Source organism: Topomyia yanbarensis, chromosome 1 (assembly GCF_030247195.1).
Source record: "Topomyia yanbarensis strain Yona2022 chromosome 1, ASM3024719v1, whole genome shotgun sequence".
Taxonomy (NCBI): Eukaryota; Metazoa; Arthropoda; class Insecta; order Diptera; family Culicidae; genus Topomyia; species Topomyia yanbarensis.
The window spans coordinates 70,307,776-70,324,751 of NC_080670.1; the positions used below are offsets into that span (position 1 = coordinate 70,307,776).

General features: G+C 36.3%; 1 protein-coding gene across 1 annotated transcript in view; it reads left to right on the top strand.

The window, feature by feature from the left end:
- Nucleotides 1-7,042: 7,042 nt before the first annotated feature.
- LOC131677884 (IQ and ubiquitin-like domain-containing protein) overlaps nucleotides 7,043-16,976 on the top strand; it is a 78,509-nt gene continuing 68,575 nt past the window's right edge. The window contains exons 1-3 of the mRNA XM_058957972.1: nucleotides 7,043-7,487; nucleotides 7,563-7,708; nucleotides 7,822-7,884. Of these exons, the coding sequence (XP_058813955.1) occupies nucleotides 7,123-7,487; nucleotides 7,563-7,708; nucleotides 7,822-7,884 (574 nt within the window). The 5' untranslated portion in view covers nucleotides 7,043-7,122. The remainder of the gene's footprint in view (nucleotides 7,488-7,562; nucleotides 7,709-7,821; nucleotides 7,885-16,976) is intronic.

The window sequence follows — 16,976 nt, forward strand, 5'->3', positions numbered from 1 at the left end:
TATTTTTACGATAAATTCATTAAAATAGTGTAAATTCATGTATTTTCACGAAGGAATCCGGAGCATGCAACGGCCTAACCCAGGTACGATCTGACAGAAAGTGCATGTTTCATATATGTATCACTGAATTGATAGTGGCGCTAGTATACCATTACCTTATGAGTGCCATCGTTGATCTCTACTTCCCGTAGATTTCTACTTGCTTGAACCAATATATTTTCCGACAAATTTACTTTGACTTGGTTTATTGATGATTATCATAAAAATATATTGCATAGAGATTTTAGACGGGACACACTTATTGTTAAATGCTTTCTCATGAGTACTCGCTTAAAAAATAAAATTATTCGGGCAGTTTGCGAATTTGAAGAGAAGAAATTTTATACATGATTAACCCTCCGGAAGTCGCGCAAATGGCCCACTGAACAAGCAACCGCTGGTGCGCTAAGACGATTTCGCTAGATGTTCAGAGCAGCGTGCCCTCAGTGCACTAGCGCGTCTTTCGGAAGGTTAAAAAATACAGTAGCTGAGCATCAGAAAATTAACGAAGTCTAGCGATTTAAAGGTTAAATTTAATTTGGTTATATGTGTCATCCATTCATATCACGAAGTAAAATACAGTAAATCAAGTTAATACTACGAAAAGAGAGAGTGTGTTGTGTATAGACGTAAACAGCGTCAAGAAATGGTTGGGTGTAATCTGTTCAAAACCCGAACCCAACCCGAGTCCGAAAATTACAAATTCGAAAACCCGAACCCGACCCAAACCCGAAAGTTTAAAATTTCGAAAACCCGGACACGGTCCGAATCCGAGAAATTCAAATTTGTAAACACGGAACCCGACCCGAACTCGAGAAGTTTAAATTTACAAAATCCGAAAGCCGTCGGGTTCGGGTCGGGTCCGAGTTTCGGGTCCAAAAACCCGAACCCGACCATTTCTAGTAGCAAGCCGTGTGGTGTCCGGCGGGCTGAAATCTTTTTGCACTATTTCAACCAAGAATAGAACCTCTGGGAACTGCTCCCATGTCGTAAGAGGCGACTAACAACATGCTAGGAGTTCCTAGGCCGACGTTTTGCTCCGTACCGAAGACTTAATCTGGACGAACCTTAAGGTTTTCCATATTACCCTCTTTCCAGTCTGTATTTAGTGAATCACTGACATATACTCACCTTTTCTGATTCGCCTTTCTTGATTGTGTACCAACGTTTTAAGTTTCTTCTGGCGGTTGTATATTAGCCGTAAATGACGAAATCTAATTCTACACTAAGTAACAGAATATATTAATATACCGGCACTTCCACGCCAAGGTTTAACTTCCAAAGCTTTGGTTTAAAAACCGTTTTTAAAAAATGGAAACTTTCATGTAGGAAATTTATTGAATTGGCCTAAGATGGAGCTGTCGAATTTCACAAAAAGCTTTTTATGTTGCAAGTGATCTGTAGTTGTGTTAAATTAGGTATTTTTCTATTATATTTGGAACCGTCTACCGACAAATCTACATTTACGAATACCTCCAAAAGTGACTCCTTGAGGTCTCATGAAGGCCTGACACTAGCTTTATGATACTTTTGCTTTTCTAAACAGTAATAAAAATCTCAACATTCAAGAACTTCACTTTGTCAGAAAATGTAGGGCCATCGGAAGCTAAAACTTCGTAAAATCGCACTCCTGGTCCTTTTTTCAGTGCAGTACTCTACGTCACTCGTTCAAATTTGCACCGCTCTTATGGTAGTCGGTATTTGCAAGTATTACTGTTCTCCCATCCATTCTGGTAGTCAAACGGTGGGATAGCAAAATTCTTACAAGTTTCCTATCTCATGCCTCCACGCGAGTCTAAGTCTATTGATGACATTTGGTCCTTAGACCGCAGAATGAGAGGGTGCGAACAGAATGAGAGGGTGCGAACAGATCTAGTCGAGAAAACATTGCCGTAAAAATGAATAGTTGATCGGAAATTAGCCCCAATACGACTAATCTGACTAGTATCTATGAACACGGGTCAATACGTATTGAAAATTCGCCGCGTCTGTTTTTATGAACCTAATTTAAAGCTCCGTTATTGCTAACAAGCCCGTGCATCAGGTTAACAATCCTTTATATTTCCCTTCAGTGTTCGGTATTATCGCTCGTATACTTGTATTCCACAAACAATCCGATATGGAAAATAAGAAATACTTTCCTTGATTTATAACATCTCTCACTATTTTTGCCTGTATAATGTGTTATCACTCGGTAGTTTTCAAGCCAATAAATATATCGTAGAGAAGAAGTAGCGAATTCTGTCCAAATACTGTTGCAATAAATAGTGATCCGGCCCATTACGCGGATAAGATTAGCTTTTCTAGGCAATACTCCCACGGTCGGCCGTGTGGAGTTCAAATTGCTTTTGTTTAGGGAACATAGTATACTCTCGGTAGCCGGCTGCCCAGAGTTTAAAAATAACCAAAAACTAAACAAGATCATCTCTTTTTCGAGTGATCGTGCACTCGAAGACTAACTAAACAACTACCTAATAAAACATGCTTTACAGGTCGCATCGTTTGCTTGGAGCGAATCCTAGACCTGATACCCTTCCAAACCACCAACTCCGCGACACCTATGGAAGAGTCTGATGAATCGTCGTCCTTCCGTTAAGTAGGTGGAGCATCAACACTTCCCGTCTACCTTATCCTTTATCCTTCCCCGTGAATGATGGAGATGGGGGCGGCCGGCAATGATGGCTATCATGCTGTTGAGGTTTTAATATGGGTCGGATTGGTATGAATTCCTACTTACCACTTCCTAAGCAACTCTTATTAGATAATCAGCAGTCAAACATGATGAAGTCAGTGTGCAATCCGCCAAAATCATCGTCACAACGCAACGCAACGCAACGCAAAAACCCGAACCCGACCATTTCTAGTAGCCATCTGACTGTATCTGATAGGTAGAATTGGCTTCACTTTGGGTGAACCTTTAAACATAAACAACGCTGTGGAGAATAAGGCCTAGATAAATGAGTCATACCGGAAAGCGTAAAATGTTGGTATCATTTTATTTTATTTCACTCCTGGTGAATACAGACCTTGCATGTATTATTGGTTGGCCTCTGATATCGCATTCTCCTAAAAATATACAACTATGATCCGAATGAATAAACGAACGAACACATATGTTGAAGATGTACGAAGCGAACATTTTATTCTTCGTTCACTTTTCTACCTACATGTTTATGCATGCACGAAAGCGAAACCATACTGAGAGAAAGAGCGGTAAATAAACATTAAAAGACGCTCGATACTCGAATCGGGATAGCAATTGGCTGATGTGTGCATGTAAGCATCTCGTTGCTTCTATACCGCAGAGCCTGTCGCCGTCTCATCGTCCTATCTGCAAGGGTATGTGTGCATCGTGCATGGAAGAATCGCGATAGAGCGGCCGAGAGCAATATTCTGATGCACGAGAACTATTACCCGAGATCGGAATAACGAGAGGCCAGTGTGCGCGTGTGAGTATGTACGATGCATACAGATCGACGAGCGAAAATATATAAACCTCGTACGTCATTCACCCAATCACGTTTACCGCGAATAGACGCGTCCGTACAGTGTTCTCATCGATTCACGACAATGGCGCAGCAAATGCTCCAATTAGGTAAGAAAAGAATCATTTCCGAAAGAATTAAGTTCAGTGCTTTTGTAAATATATCACAATGAGAAAATATATCACATTATGGTGCATTTTTGTGGTAAGTGTACGAAATTCCTCTCGATTAGGGGGAGAGAGAAGTTATGCAAATAAAAAGAAAATGCTTGCTGACTGAAGGGCAGTAAAGCAATTTAAGAATTCTCCTCGACGGAAGGGCGAGGTAGAATTTAAAAAAAAAAAAAAAGAATATGCTGAATGACGGAAGGGCGAAGCGAATTCTCCTCGACGGAAGGGCGAGGTAGAAATTAAAAAAAGAAAAGATGCTTACTGACGGAAGGGCAGTGAAGCAATGTGTGAATTCTCCTCGACGGAAGGGCGAGGTAGAAATTAAAAAAAAGGAAGATGCTTGCTGACGGAAGGGCAGTAAAGCAATGTGTGAATTCTCCTCGACGGAAGGGCGAGGTAGAAATTAAAAAAAAAAAAAGAATATGCTTAATGACGGAAGGGCAAAGCGAATTCTCCTCTACGGAAGGGCGAGGTAGAAATTAAAAAAAAAGAAAAGATGCTTACTGACGGAAGGGCAGTGAAGCAATGTGTGAATTCTCCTCGACGGAAGGGCGAGGTAGAAATTAAAAAAAGGAAGATGCTTGCTGACGGCATGGCAGTAAAGCAATGTGTGTATTCTCCTCGACGGAAGAGCGAAGTAGAAATTAAAAAAAAAGATGATTTGAAATAAAATAAAGTGCTTGCTGGCGGAAAAGCAGCTAAGCAATGTGAAGTAGAAATTGATATTTACTGATGCATAGGTAGCTCTGCGTTGCTCTTGAACTTTTTTTGAGAAAGGGGGTGGAAAAATATGACGATCACGTAAGTTGGCAGTATTGCTGTGTTTAGATAAATTAGCGTATTAACGACAGAAAGGCGCTTAATCTTTTTTAAATAAGTAGTTGCTAGTATTTTTATGAAGGGACAGTTCAACTATATCGAAAGTTGTGGAATATTTTTCATATTTTAATGTTTTACTTACACAGGGCCGAAGAAAAGATGGCTCAATCTCACGATGCAATGACTAGTACGTTATTCATTGTATTCATTGTATGTTATTCAAGTAGGTGCGTTGAGAGACTAGTGTGCCGAAAGTAAGATTCAAAAGCTATTGAGATCAACGAATATTTAGTAAATTTAGAAGCCGTCGATTTCGATGAATCGGGATGATCTTATAGTTATCAGTTAGGATAAGTTGTTTTCATTATACAGCTAGCTTATCTAATTCGTCATGAATTGTGAATAATTACTATGTGAGTTATCGATAAATAAGTGTCTTGTACCCAGTGTTATGACTGAGATGATATCCTTTCAATACTGGTGTTTAAGAATTGCAGTTTCATCAGCTCCAACTGAGTGTTTCGTAGAATCTCGAAGTATTAACTACTGAAATTTTATATGAAAGGGCTGTTTTCAAACAGAAGGACGGAATAACAAAACAAAAAAAGAAACGTTTTGGACACATGAGTTGTAAAATGCATATTTCGACGGACCTAGATAAATTGATAGGTCGGTATCAAAAAGTAGGCTTTCAAATTTGAAGTTATGTAACACAAGGATGATGCAACAAAGTGTTTATAAAATCAAACTGATTTCCGATGAAGAGACGACCAAACGGATGTTATTGGTGAATACAAAAAAACGACGAAAATTGAAAAGGCCTGCGTTGAAAACAATTGTTTGAAAGCTCTTCGAGAGAAAGTTAGTTCAAACTGAAAGCAAAATCGAGCATTTAGTTCAACGAATAACCTTCTGAATGAAGGTAGTCATCTCATGGAGTACGTTGCACGCTCCATAAACATGGTATCGTCAGATAATTATGATAATGCAAGAGAACAAGCACATATATGGCTGGTTTAATGGTTATTACTCTATATAAACAACATTAAGAACCCAAACGATTCGATGATAAATTCGAAAGCGTAGTTTTTGCTAGGAGTAGAGAAGGGGAAGAATGTGGAGAATAAGGCCTAGATAAATGAGTCATACCGGAAAGCGTAAAATGTTGGTATCATTTTATTTTATTTCACTCCTGGTGCATACAGACCTTGCATGTATTATTGGTTGGCCTCTGATATCGCATTCTCCTAAAAATATACAACTATGATCCGAATGAATAAACGAACGAACACATATGTTGAAGATGTACGAAGCGAACATTTTATTCTTCGTTCACTTTTCTACCTACATGTTTATGCATGCACGAAAGCGAAACCATACTGAGAGAAAGAGCGGTAAATAAACATTAAAAGACGCTCGATACTCGAATCGGGATAGCAATTGGCTGATGTGTGCATGTAAGCATCTCGTTGCTTCTATACCGCAGAGCCTGTCGCCGTCTCATCGTCCTATCTGCAAGGGTATGTGTGCATCGTGCATGGAAGAATCGCGATAGAGCGGCCGAGAGCAATATTCTGATGCACGAGAACTATTACCCGAGATCGGAATAACGAGAGGCCAGTGTGCGCGTGTGAGTATGTACGATGCATACAGATCGACGAGCGAAAATATATAAACCTCGTACGTCATTCACCCAATCACGTTTACCGCGAATAGACGCGTCCGTACAGTGTTCTCATCAAACGCCATTGGCAGAGACTATTCCCCAAAATTGAATCAAAAGAACTCACCCACTGAGACGTCCAAAAAATTGTTTCAAAATCGTTCGACACGGGTCCAACGATGGACGTTCGTTGAACGGTTATTTGGACGATGTCCAAATTGGTCCAACGAATGTCCTTCATTGGACGTCTTTGAAACCAACCGTTCTTAGAAGGCAATTTGAGATAATTTTTTATATGCGAGCAGTGCGCCCAGGGCAGACACCCGCAATAGTTTTCGTTTTCTCCATGAATTGTATTGGTTTGAAATGCATATTATTTCCGAGAAAGTCGAATAACACTTGACATTTGAATCCTTTATAAATAATAACAATAATAAAACAAATACATACATTAAGTAAATTACATATGCAAAAATATTGTTTCCCATATTAATAGTTTGTTGAGTGCATGCGCACAATGTTTCGCTTTGCTCATTTTCACCATCTCCCCCAACTTTAGTGAAGTATTGAATTAAATTAATTTATGGAAAAGGGGAAAATAATCGAACTCTTTGTTCGGTTTTCAATAGAAGAAACTGTAAATGTAGCACCATACGTCTTAAAACCTCGCACCGCCATTGCATAATCTATCAGAATTTAGATCCCAAAAACTTTCGGTGTCTGAAAAAAAACTGAATATAACAGAACACCTGTTACAGTAAGAATTCACCAGTTTATCGCCCGCACCGCCGTTGCTATGTAGCTCAAACATAGCTTCCAAATGCGATAATCAATACTGAATTGAATTTTTGTGGCCTCAGATTCATTCTCCTTAAGAACACTCGAGTGAACAGGCAAATAGTCGAAATCAGTATAACTAATCAATATTGCCACAAACTATCAAAAAATGTCCAACAAATCCAAACATCCAACGGTGACACGGTCCGTCGAAAATGACTGCATAGACGATGAGGACGCACTGCTGCTCAGAGACGTCACCGTGAAATTTCACATACTTAAATCACAAATAGTAACCCATGCGTATCCAAACATTTATACTGTCGACGAAGTGAAAAAAGATATTTCAAAAAAGTTTCAAATACAACCAAAATTTTTAGTTTTGAGGCAATTAAACAGTATGAATCCATTGAATGACCAGCAACCTTTATACAACATCTGCGATAACGAGTACGGTATAGTCGATGTGGAGCTGGATCTGACCGAAAATGCAGACGAAGAAAATATGAAACTCGAACCACAAGTGTACTACAAGTAAGTTTCTACTTTTAAAATCGGTTTATTTGCTTTTCCGATTCCGTTTCTCACTCCTTAAATGCTTAATTTCAGCACATTCAATTTGCCGGATATAATTACGGTTCGCGTACCTGCTGATGATAGTACTGAGGGATCTGTGAGCCGTGACCTTGTGGTTGAAATCGAAAATCAAGCCATAATTAAGCCTTTCATTGGCGGTTATGTTGATAGGTCCAGAAGTAAGTTAATTAAATCCTTAATAAAATTTTATTCCACTGTGGAACAGTTTGATTAGATATATTCTTTGTATGCATATGGAGATTTTTTTCTACAAATAAATTTTTCGTTTCAGAAACTGAATTTCATGACGCGTTTACTCAGACTGGCCCGCCATTAGAAAGGATCAAATTTGAGGGTAAGATAACAGAATACATATAGTGCTTAGACAATGGTTAAAAGTATAGTAGGGTTGCTGTACCAATTGTCGTAGACTTAAAAAAAAACTTTTGTTAAAAAATCGATGATTAGATCTATGGGCGATGTTAATGCGTTAAACGAAAGCTTTCAATCCCTATTCCATAGAAAGAATATAAAGATTGTTTATTAACCAATTTATGCATTCAAAACCGCTTGTACCACTATAAAATCACATGTTTCAATAGTGGTGCAATCACAAATTTCAGTTCCTATTGTTGCAAATCCCATTGGGGCTTGCAGCTATAGGTACATTAGATCAACTATAGGTGAAAGGGAGCTCAAAATTCATAGAAAATAATTTTTTCAATAGTATTTTGAGCAAATTTCAAGGATAACAGTTTTATTGTCTAATCACGTTAGTGTGACGAACCAATGATAAAATATTTGGTGGTACCTTATTTAGGCGCATATGCCACTACTGCAACTGTACCTCAACTATAGGAGCACTCACCCTACCTATTCCTCAAACAAGAAATGAGACTTCACTGGCCACTTCCAAAGATAAGATGACGTTTCGGATCCGTAAAAATCCGATAATATTGTCTACTTAATGTTTGTCCTTCTAAAGGAACCCCAACAGAATACTGGTGAAAGCAGGATATGAATCATTCCACTTGGCATGCAGAGTTTATTAAATGGTTCCCGATGTTATTACATGATAATATCCCAATTTATAATATCCGTAAAGCTTTCGAATTATCAGTGCGAAAAGTTTGGGTTGTAAGCGAATCTCCTTGTGTGGCCGGCGAATACCGGCAACATTGGCACAGTTCAAAATACTATGTAGAGTAGACGCGCCCTTATCCATATGATTGGATGAAACGATAGTCAGGATGTCACATAATTTCGTTGATAACTCGGTTTATAGAGATTGGAATACGCTTAAGGGGTTATATCTACTTGGGTTTCAAAAAATAGAGTATATTCGCAATTATTTATTTCATCATTGTTAGAGTTTTTTGTGATACTATTTTGCATATATTATAGTAAATGATTGAAGGTACGTGTAGTAATTTTTATGTTGCACTCAAAAAAATTATCACTTACTTATTATATGCAAAAGCATATAAATATTTTCCATAATACTTTTTGTTCTAAATCTGATTAAAACCAGTGTCGACTACATGTACATTTTATGTGAAATTCAGTTACTTTCCATCGGAATGTCACATACCTTCTAGATCAAATCCCTATAATTTTTATGTGAATTTCATGTGATTCTAAGCAGCATTTAAAATATAATCCAAATGCTTTTCTTGTGTGTTTAGGAAGATTAGAGGACGGAGAAAAAAGATTCATTAAATTAAATTGATTGCATAATATATTTACTTGATCCATTTATAATGAATAGTATTCCGAAATAGAATTAATTCATATTGTTTCCGCCATGCATCAATTGTGTTGAAAAAACTCAGTGTGCTTTTCCACAGTTTCCACTGATTCCAAAAATTCTTGTAGTTTTTTCCCCAATTCCGCAATCTGAAATTATATTTCGTTTAAATTGCATGGTTCTCTATGCACAGAATAGTTGGAATTTACGTTTAAATACCTTCAGTAAATGCTACAGGATTTCCGATCGTAATCCATTCGCCTGCAGCTGTTAATATTTGCAGCCATGTTGAATCTGTTTACTTTTTCACATTGTATATTCACGTAATACTTACGTTCTCTTCATATAAAACTTTAAGTATGTGACAAGCAGATGGAATATATGTATTGTATACTTGGAAATCATTTGTATCTTATTTGAAATTCATCAATGTAAGTAAGAATATTAATTGCTACACATGCATCTAATGTGATACGTCATTTTTAATATTTACGTGCCTTTTCACTTAAATTGTAAGTGATTTTTTTGGCTCAGTGTGTAAAAGCCTGCAAACTGACAGTGATACACAGATAAAAAAATCATGTAAAATTATGCTAAATATACTGCACATAAAGGGAACACGACTAATAGTGTAAAATTATGCGAGTGATTAATTTTACATTGGCCACAAATCGTACTATAAATAACAGACGTATGTATTCGTGTCGATACCGACATCAAAAAAAATCCGTTAAAAAATACTACCAAGACTTGAACCGACAACCATTGACTCACCAGAGACACCCCCTTATGGACTAGGCTAAAGCGACACATAACAACGTGACTGCAAAGTGGCGTACATAAACTTCGCTTGAGCGTGGACGATCCAACCGCATTGAGTTGCGGCTCGTGCATGTATGTGTATGACGCAGTTAGTTTTTCTCTCTGCTCAACACAGTTTCGTATAAAATCGTGTAAAATTAAGATATTTTACCTGCAAATTGAATGAATGGTGTGCAGGTCTCGAGCAGAATTATGTAAATTTCCATAGGAACATAGGATTTGCACGATTTTCAGGGGTCATTTTATGTGCATGTGCATGATATATATTCGTGAAACATAATTACACGAATAGTTTTTCTGCGATATCATGAAATACGCTTAAGTTAATTTTCATATTTTTTTGCTGTGTATAGTGAGGTATTTCTGTATACCAATAGCCTCAACTCGATTTGGTACAATGTCTGTATGTGTATGTAACGGACAAACTCTCAGTCGTTTTTCTCAGCAATGGTTGAACCAACCTTATCCAAACCAATTTCAAACAAAGGTCTAACACTCAGACAGAACGCTACCAAATTGCTTTTGATTCGGATATCTAGTTTCCAAGATATGGATTTTCGTACGTGTTTTTTAACTATCTTTAACACTTCATATATTTTCGGACAGCTTTTTCGAATAGCTTCCGAACGAGTTATAGTTTGTTATAATCGGACTATTTTCAAATGAGATATTCAACACTAAATTTTGACGACGGATCATTACATTTTCCAATATTTAGAAATGAGACCAAAAATATACAAACAATTATTAATAGCATCTGGCATCTTTGAAGATTTCATCAGATTTAATATGATCTTTCTTTTGCTATTGTGTTTTCACAGATTAATCCCTCTATAAGTGAGTTATTTTTATTAATATATTTTCTTTTAAATGATTATATTGAGATGATCTTCTGCAAGCTTATAGCACTCTCTCTTGCGAAAAATTTTGCTGATGACACTAAGTGTCTAGCTTGTGTGCTTCAAAAGTTATAGCATGATATTAATGCTCAATATGATAATATAACATGATCCGATTAAATATACAAGCCAAATTTAATTTCGATAGAACAGAAAAGGATGATATCACGACATATGTTGTATTTCATTTTTCTATTTACCACCACTAGAAATAACCACCGAACAATTTCAAGTTTTCTGTATGTACCTTGATCGCTTATCAGTGTGCAAACTTTCAGTTTGCCAGAACCTTCCGACAGCTAATTTTCTAATTTATGGCCCTCGGATTGATTTAAAACATATCTAGGAGAAATAGAAGCAAAATAAATGACTCCAAGTGGAAATAAACTCTTCCACAAGAAACTTCTTCGAATACTATCTACATGAGCATTATTTTTTAGGGTATATTTTTCGGAAATTTTATTTTACGCAATGTAAAGATGTATCGAGAGCACGTAACATGAGATATATATTATTTTCTTACATGCATCGAAAATAAAAGTGTCAATTATTTCAACACAAGATGGCAGCTGCACAGCATTTTCCCGCAGGCGAGGGGGGAAAGAGCAGACAGCCGAACATCTATCTCCCGTAATTTTTGACCTTGAGGCAAAAACAAAAGTAATTTTCGATTCGATTTCTATAAATAGGATTTTTTTCGATATTTCGATTTGTCACAAAATGGTACACTTTTTAATAGAAAAATGCTGAAAATGTCTTAAAAATTGGCACAAAATGGTTTATTTAAGAAAAATGTGCAATAAAAAAAATAAAACTCTGCGTATGCTGCAGGAGAAAGCATTTTCGAATACACTGTGGCAATTTCAGAACGACAAAAATAATTTATTCGAGTTATATTTCCGGCCACCGCAAAAATGTGGTTTCAAAACGCAATTAAAGTTTTCAGTGCACTCAGGATATATATATATATATATATATATATATATATATATATATATATATATATATATATATATATATATATATATATATATATATATATATATATATATATATATATATATATATATATATATATATATATATATATATATATATATATATATATATATATATATATATATATATATATATATATATATATATATATATATATATATATATATATATATATATATATATATATAAGGCTCAACTCAACTGAAGAATATGGAGCAAAAACAAATGTTAGTTTTAGGGTAGTTTCGGGAGAGATGCCGCGTCAGGAGAGATGCCGCACTTTCTATATTTCGTATATGGGGTCACTTTTATAGGGTAATATGATATTGTGAGTTTGTCTTTCGAAGAATTACAACACTGGAGATGTAAAATAATCCTTATTATTAACTCATGAAAATTTTATTAATGATTATGTGCGTCAAGTTGCATCACGGAGTGCCGAAAGTTTTTCAGTAGGTACCACATTAAAATTGGGTTTTTTAAATTGTTCGATTTTTTTTTGGTAAATCATGTATCGGTTAAATAGTTGGAACCTTTTAGAAGGCATTCTGATCATAAGCACGGTCATCCACAATTTCAGAGGAAAATGTCGTCGTGCGACATCTCTCCCATACAATTGGGAGAGATGTCGCATCAAAATTGCGGGTGAGATGCCACACATGATGGCGAAGGATCCATAGCTAAAAAATATTTTTTTTCACATCGGAATGTCATTAAATGAACATTTGCGTTAGGTATAGGTTCTTAATAAGGTATATCCACAAACTAACGGACCTAACACAGTGACATATAGGATTATGAATCTATTTTTCTATATATTTGAACGGCAATGTGTATCTAAGTATTAGTTACTTCGGTTTATTCTTTAAAGTTTCAGAGACTAATATTCGTGAACGCATTGATTTGTAGTGATGCCAACGTGGGGATAGAAACGAAAATTTTAACGAATTAATTCTTTTTCAAAATGAATCTTTTAAATGAATCTTTTTTACGTCATACAAATTTATTGTTAGGAGAAACAACCAAAAACTGCTTTTAAAGAACCCCTATCAACACATAGATATGTATAGCTCGTACAAACATATAAGTAAATAGCACCCTTAATTAAGTTACTCTAACTTAACCGTTACACAAGGTTGCAAAAGAAAAATATTTTTAAAATGTTGAATAAAAAAATGTTTCTGGGTACTGCCAACCCCCTTAAGAAAAATTAAGGTGCTAGCCGATTTATAGGTGTAATAAAACTTCATGAAACTCAGCTGAAGACACCTGATCACTCAGCTGAAGATACCTGATCACCCGCACATGCGGCATCTCTCGCAATGACCTTTTTTTAAATATTCATGGAAATTTGATGAATTTTTTTTCCATGACAAAAACCATTTCACAGTATTTTAGAAACTTGTCGCAATTGATAAAAATGATTTCGTCAAATATTTAATGGCTTACTTTGGTACAGGATCGATTTTTAGAAATGTGCTGCATCTCTCCCCAAATTACCCTAAGCATTCATTGGTGACTTAATCAAGGGTTGCGCAAGCAATGGTTCAATAATGGGGACGATTTTTTAGGTATTGAGAGGTTGCTAATTTATGTTTTAGAGTTAAGATTAGTAATAATGGTACAAATCGAAATCCTATGTTCAATCACTGTCTATTACGAATCCAACGGTATTCAAAAGATGTTTCTCACTATGAGTTCATTTTCTGAAAAAGTCGATATCGAAATAATCGCGTTAAGGTAGCGTGTTATCAAAAGCTGCAATTTCAGTTCTAGTTCTCAGATCGCCAATAAAACTTGAATAAACGCTATTTATGATATGTACTTCAAATATACACAATATTTTTTTTTGAATGAAGAACTTAAATGTTTTATCACGAAGCATAAGTGGATTGTCGTTCTATTTTAAATGGCATTTTTTTCGCTTTACCTTTGATTTGATTTGACTTTCGCAATTTCTCGTACAGGTCGGACTCGATTATCCGGGGATTTGAAAAAAATCTCACCCCGGATAATCGAATCACCCGGATAATCGAATCAAACTTTTTTTGCGTTATTTCATGAATTTAAGCTTCATTCGTGGAGGAATTGGATATAAAATGACCAGGGCAAATTTTCCTATTATGGTTAATGTAAAAGTACCTATTTTGGCCCTAGTCGATTTTTCAGACCTTCAGGGTGTGATTTGTATTTTCAGTTGGTTTTCATTTATTTTTCATATTGGTAACGAGTTAACGATATGTATCAGTTGTTTATAGCTATTTGTACAAAAATTCTAAGATAAAATTTTTAATAAGGTGTGTCTTTGCAATACAATTCAAACTCGATTACCCAGGGCTTAGATTTTCCGAGGTAACTGTTTCGATTACTCGAATACCAGAAAAAATAAAGTTAGTAAGTAAACTAGGGGTCGTCTGTTTCTTGGCTTCAGTTTAATTTACGTGGAGTGTCACATATTACAGCTAACATGTCTAGTCATTCTAATTGGAAGAGTGCGTGTTGCGCACCCACAAAGAGATCCTTGTCCTTGTCCTTGTAGCATCATTTAGTTGACCAATACTGGATTGTCAGGTAATAACTACGCGTGTAGTCTTCGCAAACTGTCCCACTCATACTTGTCACTAGCGAAGGACTACCAGGTTCCCGGGCGCCTCAGCGAGTAGTACTGCTGGCGCCCTCTTTACATAGCCTATCATCCATCTTTGATTGGGCTACTCAAGAATTGAAATCACCTCCAGTGACGGCCGGGTCTCTTTTCAGAATCTCGTTAACCATTTCTTAACCAACTTTTTCTACCGCGTATGGGGTCCCAAAACCATTTTTCCTTAACACTGTTATGGTCAAGAAACACGAAAAACCTGGTTTAAGAAAGATATGTGCTTCTTTTGCAGCTACTCAATATTTACCTTCCGATTTAGTCCAATTGCATGAAAAAGGTAATTGAGGGCAATCTAAATTAGAAAGTTTTAGCAGTTTTCAATAATATTCCCAGGCTAAGAAAATATTCCAAAATTTCATTTTCGCCATTAACAGATACTATCCCTGGCAGCACTGCTTCAGCGGAACCCAATCAGATTAATTGTAATAACTTCTGTTCTAATGCTAATATTTAAAACTTTTAGTGCTCAAATGAAAGATCTTAGTCGCAGTTATTAGCCTTACTTGACGTTGTGTAAACCAAAAGTTATAGTCATATAGAAACATGGTTGTTCATCAACCAGAAGGGCACGAACGGGTTAATGATGCTATTGGAATTCTGAGCACGAATCACTTATTGAAGGGGATAATGGGAGAAGAGCAATATTGTTTGTGTCAAAGTCCACTGGAACTCAAAGCAGGATATTCATCAGAACATTACACCGGATTCCATTGATAATAGGACCATGATTCTATCAGTATCTGCAATAAAGCATAACCTTCAGTGGAATTCTATCTTGAGAAAGACTCCACTCGACATTTAAGAAGCTTTTCTCTAGAATCCTGCATCAAAATTCAGAGAAAAACCGTAGAAATACGGATAAATATTGAATCGAAGTTCTGAAATAGATTCTATTGGGATGCTAAGAATACTTCGACCAGAATCTTGAAAAGTATCCAAACAGAATCCTGAGAAGCATGTCATCATTATCCCAAGAGATAGCCAGAAACCGACCGAGCAATGTAGGTATAATTACGTTTTATGTGGCCTACAGTAACCGATGTATTACGAGAAAAATGTACTTTTAGTGAAAAATTAAAAAGTAGCATATTTGGCAATATTGGCATTAAAAATTTTTCATTTTTTTGGAATCCCTAGACAAATCATAAAAAAAATATCTCGCTGATTGATTCTAGTGCAAACAGTACCAGAGATATAATCCGAAGAAAAACATTTTTTTAAACAATTTATTAAAATTAACCGTTATGTGTCCAACAAAAAACACCTATAACAGGCCAACGAGGGTACCCACAAATTAAAATGCTCATAACTATGGCTTCCTTTAACCGATTTTGACACTTTTAGATGCATTAGATTCAGGAAATCGTCCACTTTTGGATTCTGTAACATTGGACCGGATGAATGGATCTGGTGCTTGGTAATCCGGATTTTCCGGAGTAATGTTCCAATACTAGGGTATGATTTGTAAATTTAAATAATGCCCTAACAAAATGAGTATCAAAACTCTTCAAATAGTCTCGGAAGTCTATTATTTATTGTTACGGGACCCTATGGTAGTTTGAAAAATGGAATTGGAATGGAATGGCCATTCACGGCCCTACGGGAACCTGCTCCGGAATGTCCGTTCCGGGGTGAAATCACCAAATGGTTCCAATACCACGAGATACAGCCTATTGATGCTATGCCAAGAATTTTGATACCCATATTGCTAGTATTTCATTGAAATTCACAAATAGTATCCAAGCACTGGAACATGCTTCCGGAAATCCGAATTCCCGGGAACCGGTTGAAATAACCCGATTCATTTTTACCAAGTCCAAAAATGGATGAGTTATTGAATCCAAAACACCAAAAAGCATCAAAATCGGTTGGAAATTACCTTAGTTATTGGCATTTCAGTTTTGGGGGTACCCGGGTATCCACGTCGGCCTGTGACGTAGTAAAAAATTCAGGAGCCGCTCCTCACTCCCTTCTTACTACATTAAAAACATTATTATCCCAAAGGCTTGACTTAGTGAAGTTCTAAGATGTCACAAAGTTTCAATTTCCAGCTACGGATAAAACATAGGAATTTCATTATTTGTAACCTAAAAAGGTATCCGAGTACCGCGTCGGACATATAACGGTTAAGAGTGTTCCCATGGACTGAGGGGCTGTTTAAACGACACAACAATTTAGGTTATTATATATTGGCTCTAAATGAACAATTTCTTCAAAACTGGTTCCAATCCATGAAGGTCGATTCCAAGTTTTGTTTTTTAGGTCACTGCGCGGAATAACCCATATATAAGCTATTTTGAGGTAGGTTAAAGTTTGAGAGG